Source organism: Asparagus officinalis, chromosome 9 (assembly GCF_001876935.1).
Source record: "Asparagus officinalis chromosome 9, Aspof.V1, whole genome shotgun sequence".
NCBI classification, from domain to species: domain Eukaryota; kingdom Viridiplantae; phylum Streptophyta; class Magnoliopsida; order Asparagales; family Asparagaceae; genus Asparagus; species Asparagus officinalis.
Window position 1 is genome coordinate 21,228,245 of NC_033802.1, and position 9,096 is coordinate 21,237,340.

Below are 9,096 nucleotides of genomic sequence, written 5' to 3' on the forward strand. Positions count from 1 at the left end.
CTTTTGTGGAGAAAAAGCATTAATTAACTTTTCTATCAATCGGATCTGATCTGCGGTGGTCCATGGACTAATGTGTCCCCGACACAGGCAAAGATCACACGCAAGCAGCAAGTGATAAACGTCCTCTGTGTGTGTTTGAAGAGAGTTGTAATTTTTATTTTATTTGTGTAAGCGAGTAATCTTACAAAAAGATTAACTCTTCTTGAATCTGTAATTGATAAACAAGTGTAATGGATTTAGCTACAAATAAACTAACTTTCACCGTAAATAGTCGTGTTCTAGAAGGGCAAAGAAGGGAATGCTAGAGCGGGGCAGTTCAGAGACAAGGGCAAGAATAAAAGACTATTTTCAAGGTCCGGAGGACCTCAGTAGCAGGGCAAGGGTACACAACAGCAGCAGGGTCCCCATAAGAAGGGATCATAGCATGATCAGAGAGCACTCTAGCAGCGTAAGTTTCAGAGTGCATGTTATAACTGCCACAAGATCGGTCACAGAGCCGCCGAATGTCGCAATGCACCAGTAGGAGCCCAGCAGGGCAAATGTTAGGGTCAGCAGTAGAACTGAGTACAGAGCTAAGGTTAGGGCTAGTAGTTGAGACTTGAGGTACCACTAGCAGTTTCGAGGATTGAGGGACATGTCCGTGCTATTCAGGAGATTCCTTAGGGACATCTAGTCTTATATACCACAGATCCTTCAGTGCAGCAATCCACAACTTCAGGTAGAGTGTATGTTGTCGTACCGTGTGATCATAGTGCGAGCAAGGCCATAGTGGAAGCTACGTTCCTTATGAACTCCTTCCCAGCCTGTATTCTTTTTGATTCTAAAGCTTCGCATTTGTTCATCTCTTATGATTTCATGATTAAACTCCAGCTAGTGGCACAACCTTTAGACATTCCCTTGTCAGTTTCTACCCCTCTAGGAGATGTGTCGCTTCTAGAGAACATCTGTAGGAGATGTGTCGTTAGCTTAGATGAGTCTAAGTTCATAGTTGATTTGATCGTCTTGCGCATGTCTGAGTTCGATATTATTCTTGGTATGTATTGGCTATCTTCCTACCATGTCAGTATTGACTGTTTATGAAAACAGCCAGTTTACAAGCATTCAATGGGACTGAGTTGGTTGTAGTGACCTCACAGGGCAATTAGTTTGCGGAGTCATTCCTAGCATATGTAGAGGAGGTGTTGTTACGAGATTAGGGTGCTGATTTGTGTGAGACCAGAGTCATCTCAGAGTATCAGGATGTCTTTCAGGACATACTTGGATTACCTTCAGTGAGAGAGGTTGAGTTCTTCATCGGGTTGTAGCCGGGCACTGCACTGATGTCCTGTGCACCTTATTGTATGGCGCCTGTTGAGATGAGGGAGCTACATACTTAGTTAGAGGAGCTCATTGCTCAAGGTTTTATTCGTCGGAGTCATTCTCCATAAGGAGCACCGGTTCTTTTTGTGAAGAAGAAGGATGACATCATGCGTTTGTGCATAGATTATCGTGAGTTGAATAAGGTCACCATCCAGAATAGGTATCCACTACTGAGAATTGATGACTTATTCGACCAATTGCAATGAGCATAGTATTTCTCAAAGATTGATCTGAATATCACCAGTTGCATGTTCGGGAGATGAATATTCCCAAGATCACATTTTTGACTCGATATGGGTCTTTTGAATTTCTTGTTATGCCATTTGGGCTAACTAATACACCTGTCGTATTCATGGATTTGATGAACTGGATTTTCCGTCCATATCTGGACCAGTTCATGATTGTTTTTATTGACGACATCCTCATCTACTCGCGATCGGAGGCCGAGCACGAGCAACATCTTCGATTAGCATTGCAGATATTACGGGAGCACCAGTTGTATGCTAAATTTAACAAAAGTAAGTTTTGGCTTTCTGATGTTAGATTTTTGGTCCACATTATTAGCAAGGAGGGTATTGCAGTTGATCTGGCTAAAGTCGAGGCCGTTCTTGATTGGGAGCCGCTGAAGACCGTTACAAAGATTCGTAGATTTTTGGGACATGCGGGCCACTACAAAAAGTTCATTCAGTATTTTTTGAAGATTGCTACTCCACTGTCATGCCTTACGAAGAAGTGTGTTCAGTTTGTATGGGGACCAGAGTGTCAGAAAGCTTTTGAGACTTTGAAGGCTAAGTTGACTATGACACCAGTGTTGATCATACAGAGTAGTGACAAGATCTTTGTTGTCTACACAAATGCATCGTTATCGGGTCTAGGAGCATATTGATGTAGACTCAGAGAATAGTTGCGTACATTTCACAACAATTGAGGACTCATGAGCAGAATTATCCCACACATGACTTGGAGTTAGCTATGGTAGTCTTCACACTGAAGATGTGGATACATTATAATTATGGAGTTTAGTTTAAACTGTTCACCAACCATCAGAGTCTGAAGTACCTCTTCTCTCAGAAGGAACTCAACCAGAGACAGCGGCGATGGGTCGAGCTCATCAAGGATTACGAGTTCGGACTACAATATCATCTGAAGAAGGCGAACGTCATAGCTGATGCTTTGAGTAGGAAGCGTCGTCACATGATTTCAGCTTTGAGGTGTTTATTGTATCGAGACCTTCGTACACTCAGCCAGTTTGACTTTAGGCTAGAGATTGGCGGGGGCAGTCATTTTAGGGAGATTTAGTCGTACAACAATCTTAGACTGATATGCTGGTCAGTACTTAATTGGAGGACTCTTGGATTCAAACCCAATATAGGGAGATTTCCAAAGAGCCCAAGGCTGATTGGACCATCGGATCAGATGAAAGCCTTCGAATGAAAGGCTGATTAGTGGTGTCGGATATTCCATAGTTGAAGAAGAAATTATTTGATGAGGCACATCACACTAGGTACACTGTGCACCCACGCACAATCAAAATGTACAAGGACCTGAAGAGATATTTTTGGTGGAGCGACATACGTAGGGATATTGCAGAGTATGTAGTTAAATGTTTTACCTTCTAGCAAGTAAAGATAGAATATCAGAGACCCGTGGGTACCCTATAGCCTTTACCATTTCTGAGTGGAAGTGGGTAGATATTTCGATGGGTTTTATTGTGGGCTTGCCGAGGTCTAACAAAGGGAACGATTCAATTTGGGTGATTGTTGATCGATTAACAAAGTTGGCGTACTTCTTGCCATTTAAGACGGCCTACACAGTGGAGACTTATTTGAGGATTTTCATTTGGGAGATTGTACATTTGCATGGAGTTTCAGAGACGATTGTATCGAATCGTGGCTCAGTTCTCACATCCTATTTCTAAAAGAGTTTTCAGAATTCTTTCGGCTGCCAGCTATCAAATAGTAGTGTTTTCCACCCACAAACAAATGGCCAAACAGAGAGGGTCAACCAAGTGCTGGAGGACATGTTACATGCATGTGTTATTGATTTTCAGGGTAGCTAGAAGGATCATATTCCATCGATTGAGTTTGCATATAACAACAGTTATCAATCGATGATGGGTATGGCTCCTTATGAGGCGTTGTATGGGAGGCCTTGTGGATCCCTGATTTGTTGGGCAGAGCCAGAGAATAGCTTGCTACTTGGACCAGAATTGGTTAGATAAACTTTAGAGAAGATAACATTGATTCGAGAGCGTGTTCTTACAGCCCAGAGTCAGCAAAAGAGTTATGCGGATCAGAGGATTTCGAATTTAATAGAAGAAGGAGAAAAAGGCCCTAAATGAAAAATTTTCCTATTTTCTTTTACACTAATTTGAAAATATCCCCTTATAATTATTTGAATGAGGCTAACTACAACTGTCACATTGTTAGAAATAAGCTAAAAAATTATCATGTGATAGATTACATGAGTGGTTGCTAGAAGAATTAGTTGAAAAATTTATTTTTGAGCCTATTTATCTGATTGTACAAGTTTAAATGCATTGTTATTGACAGAGACGATTTTAATACCAATCTTTGTCATTGTATACCGCCTTTAGTACTTTTGATGTCAGTTATCAAATAGGGGGCTTATGTTAGAGTCATGAAAGTGCTTAGGGTTCTCAAACTCCTTCAGATAATTGGTTCTAGAGTCTGATATTCTTCCCTGCACATAAAAAACTCGTAAGAGGATGGAGTTGGGTTCTCCGGTTGTTCCTCCGATGATCAAATTAGTATTTTGATATTGAGTGGGGAAATCAAGGACAAATTGTATATGGTAGTTATTCATGTTAGCCTTCTTGTTTTGATGATGTTTAACAAACAATTTATAACTAATGTTGTTTGTCTAGTGTTGGTATATTTTTATTTATTATAGACAAACAACGAGTTAGAGGATGGATGGAATCGAGCCTTAACGATCATATCAAATGGAGGTTGGCGGAATTGTGGAGTGAAGCAACATCAATTCAAGTTAAAGATCCAATTACAAGCTTCTTCCGCAAAGTTTACCAAGTCATGCTCATTGAAGACCTTCATCAAGCTTGGATATATTTAGTATAGGTTTATATTATGTGTGTTTAATACTCTAAGCTCAATATCATATACACACACAATATTGGATTTTCTCACAAAATGAGCTATTTTGAGAAAACTTTGTGATATTATTTTATTGACCATGTTTACTTTATATTCATGTGTTATAATGTTTATGAAGACATTTCATAAAGTTTCAATATGCGTTTAAACTCTTTTTGTCAAAAACATGTTCTTAACAAATTCATATTCATGCATGTTTTTACAAAATAATGAGTTTTCACAATTGAGAAATGAAAATTGAAAATTTATTTTTGTAACATGTTTTTTTTCATGTTTATAAACATTTTGCAAAGTTTCATCAAGTTTAGAATTGATTTGTTATGTTTAATGGAATTTACAAAATCATGTTTTTGTTCGTGCACATGTTCGTGCATGTTTTACAAAACAGATGAGTTTTCATAAATGGGAAGTTATATTCAAGAAATTCTTTCTTTGACATGTTTATCTACATGTTTAAAAACTTTTCTCAAAATTTTACTATATTTGGAGTTGATTTACTATGCCCAATTGATTTTACAAAATCGTGTATGTCAGCAGATTTTCAGAAACTGTGGAGTTGATTTACTATGCCCAATTGATTTTACAAAATCGTGTATGTCAGCAGATTTTCAGAAACTGTATTTCTGTGTTCAAACATTACAAAATCGTGTATGTCAGCAGATTTTCAGAAACTGTATTTCTGTGTTCAAACATTTATTTATCTCAACTGGGAAATGGTTTTTCATAAATTCTTTCTCTAACATGTTCTTATACATGTCTAAAACCTTCTCTTAAAATTTCATAATTTTTGGAGTTGATTTACTATTTTTAATTGATTTTACAGAGCTGGATATATAGTGCTACAGTACCAGCGGTCGATCGCGCTACAGTGCGGTCGACCGACGAACTCTCTGGAAAACTCCTCCGTTTCTGACATTATTCGCGGTCGACCGTGATTTTCCTCGGTCAACCGTCGTAGTTCCAACGACTATTTTTAGAGCCGTTACAGAGTGTTTTTTTTTGTCTTTTTTTTTGGCTTTCTCTTACCTTTGGGGTTTCATATAAATACCCCATTACCTCAGTTTTTACAAAGAGACAAGAGAATGTTTTAAAGAGTTTTAAAAAGAGTTTAAGCTTATTTTAAGCTTGTTTAAGGGTTTGGTTTAAAACTGTTTTGGTTTTCACAAGTGGAGGAGATTATCTTCTTGTTTGGGCTTCAATCTCCATCTCTCCATCTTGTCATCTATTGGAGAAGTTTTCTAAACTCTATCTAGATTTACATTTGCTTAGTTATTTGATTATCATTCTATTAAAGCTAGTTTTATATTGAGTTTAGATTTGTTTTATCTCATTGTTACACACACCCACTTGAGCTTATTGTATTTGCATATATAGTATATTAGGGTTGTGAGAGATTGTAACATTGAGTTGTGCTTTCATTGTGTTCTCATCCATAGTAGAGAACAAATAATTATTGTGTTGAGCCAAATTGTGAGATCACATTGTAATACACTTGTACACCGAGAGGAGTGTGTGGTGAGAGTCGGGGATCATTCCAAGAGGAGTGGCGTCAGTTGACGAGCCTAAAGAGAGGTTGTAACCGAGTACTTGAGGGAGACACGGCTAGGTCCAACACTTGTGTGGGTGTAGAGTGTGATTGCAAGAGTGTCGATTGTAAAGTTTTTGGTTAGCTAGAAAACCTAGTGTGAGATGTAAACGTTATTCGGGTGAACGTAGAAAACCCGGTTGTGATAGTGGATTTCTCCCCGGGAGAGGGGAGCGGAGACGTAGGACGGAAGGTCCGAACTCCGTGATCATATTGTTTGTTTGAGTTTGTCTTTGGCGTATTTGCTTTTGCATTTATCTTATATCGTCATTTGTGCATTGCTCATTTATTTCATCCACTATCTTGTTTAGTTTATTGTTTCCCCTTGTGTTAGTTTATATATATCCTTGCATATATATTTCATCATATATGATATATCTCATTGTTCATATTGCTTATCCTAGCTTATATATTTGTTGTATTTCATACTTGCTAGGATAACTTATTAATTAATTTTAATTGGCATATAATCGGATTAGATTAGCATAAGACCCTAATCACCCCCCCCTCTAGGGTCTAACAATTCAAATTTGCTAAAAAAGCAGAAGAAGTTACCCCATGCAGTGTAGTTCCCTTTTATAGCAGATCAGAGGGGTATGAAGGTAACTTTAGCCAAGTCTAGTCAGGTTACTGAGTCAGCAGATACCTTTTAGGTGTCGGTCATAGAAGAAAGTGAGTCATATGGTCATTTAATAAGGGAATAACAATAAGTGCTTGGAGCTGATTTGGTCCAATGAGTCATAAAGACTATGGAGGCTATAACAATGATGATTTTATTAGAGCAGTGAATGTGAGAGCAATCGGCTAGCGAGGGGTTTTGAGGTAACTGCCATCTCTCTTTTTGTTTGGTCAAGGACCGAGAAGCACCGCCTTTTGAAAGTGCTACGCAAGTTATCAGCCGACGCAGTAAGCCGAGTGCGGGTTGCTCATAGGGTCGATCGGGGGAGGTAGCCGACAAGTACCACCTTTTGACTTGGCTACGTAAGTTGTCATCCCATAGGGTCGATAAGGTGAGGTAGCCGACAAGTACCACCTTTTGACTTGGCTACGCAAGTTGTCAGCCCATAGGGTCGGACGTAGGAGTAGTTTGAGTCGTCTTGGCCTCAATTCGTTTGATTAGGCAAGAGCTGATACATGTGTCGGCTTCTCTAGGGAGATTAGCACTTGTTGATTTTCTAAACTATAACAAATACCCATCTTGTAATTTAGCCATTCCATTCTCATTATCTATCCCTAAATAGACACAAATTATAACATACACTCTCTTCCTTTCTTGTCAATCCAAACACAATTGATTTCATTCCATCCACTTTCTCTCCATCCCCCTCTTCTTGAGATTACTTTAATCCTTCCTATGTCCTACTCTTTTGTGTATCCAAGCCCAGAGTAAAGCATCACTATGTATTTAATTTTTTGTTTTTTTAGATTTTAATCCCTCAAATATTCAATACTTACATATTAGTCCCTTAAATTTATGTAATTGTTAAAAAGTTCCTCAAATTCTATGGGCCGTACAAGATGGTCTCTCAATAACCAAAGTGCCCTTCATGTTATGGTTTTCTAAGACAGGTGAAATAGTTGGTTTGGTAGCTTTTGACTATTTTTGTCAAACCGAACCAAACCAACTGAATCAAATTGGTTCGGTGCAGTTTGCTTTGGTTTGTTCATTTTGGGCATATACATGTTCACTAAGAGAAATTTAAGCAAAAAGACAATAATATTAATCTTGTAAACATTTCACTCATTTCATATCCTAAGTTGAATAGCAAACTCTTCAAATCAATAACTTTTACAAACTAAGACCAAACCTTTATCAATTAAGATACCTAAAAATATTTATTCATTGTTGCTAAGACCTAAGAATATTAGTATAACTTATCCATCCAGTTAGAAAGAGCATAAATTTGAGACAATTATATTGAGGTTGGTTAGTTCAGTTATTTTGATGTCAGATATTTTAGAATCGAATTGAAGTTTTCTAGAACAGAATTGAACTGAAGTTCAGAGCAGTCAGCTTAATATGTTTGCCCCGAGGTAATGTCACCACTATTTGCGAACACAGGGATTTTGAGGGAAAAACATAAGTTGAGGACATCTTGTTCATTGAGGGGCCAATTTGTGAAGACCCCTAGGATTTGAAGGGCTTATGAGCAATTTCAAAGATTTGAGGGGCTAATATGAAATTCTTGAAGATTTGAGAGACTAACATTTTGAAACCCCTCAATTTTTTTAAAAGTTCACAAAATTATTTATACACCGTTCATTTATTTTTCCCCTCTCACACGCTCCGTACGCTATGATCAATGGACCCCATTGGACCCATCTGCTAAGGGGTTGTTTGTTTCACACAAAAACTGCAGAAAGAGCCCCAAAAAAACTAGCACAAGAAAAATTTAACATTTTCTTTCACAATCATATGTTTGGTTTGCAAAAAATAAAAAAGAAAGTGAAGGAAAGCTTGGACGCCACATATTTTTCTCTCAAAATTTTTTCGCTCTTTTGAGCCTGATTACGGAGGAAAACACCCACTTTTCTCTCTCCTTACGAAAAAACCCGATTCCACTTTCCCCTTCCATTCTCGTTCTGGTCACCCCCCTCCCCCTTTCATTCTTCTTCCTCCTTCCCCTTCTCTTCTGCCTTGCAAAGTTGAGCTTCCAATCTAGGGCTCGGCCTCTTTTGTTGCCCCCATCTCTTTTGTTCCCTCCCGCCGCGGCCTCCCCTCCACCCACTCACATGCGACGCCCTCCTCCCCCTCGCCCTACACCACCTCACCTCCCCCTCTTCACCCCCTCCACCCTCCTCCGAGTCATCCGCGAGATCACCCAGGTTGTCGGCTCCACCGGCATGGCCGCGGGCCAGCTCCTCGACCTCGAAGAAGAAGCGGCACGCGAGGACAATGCAATCCGTATCCTATAGAAGAAGTTCGGGGAGATGGCGTAGTGCTCGTCCGTGTGCGGGGGCCTGATTAGCAGGGCCACGAACGAGGAGGTGGAGAGGCTGAGGAGGTATGGGAGGGCG

General features: G+C 39.3%; 1 protein-coding gene across 1 annotated transcript; it reads left to right on the forward strand.

Moving 5' to 3' along the window:
- On the forward strand, positions 1,712-2,245 carry LOC109823279 (uncharacterized mitochondrial protein AtMg00860-like). The gene has a single exon (XM_020389564.1). It carries the CDS (start codon positions 1,712-1,714, stop codon positions 2,243-2,245), a length of 534 nt encoding a protein of 177 aa, XP_020245153.1.

What these genes read in the sequence shown, in the direction of transcription:
- LOC109823279 (XM_020389564.1), top strand. Translation starts at nt 1,712, where the DNA reads ATGGATTTGATGAACTGGATTTTCCGTCCATATCTGGACCAGTTCATG.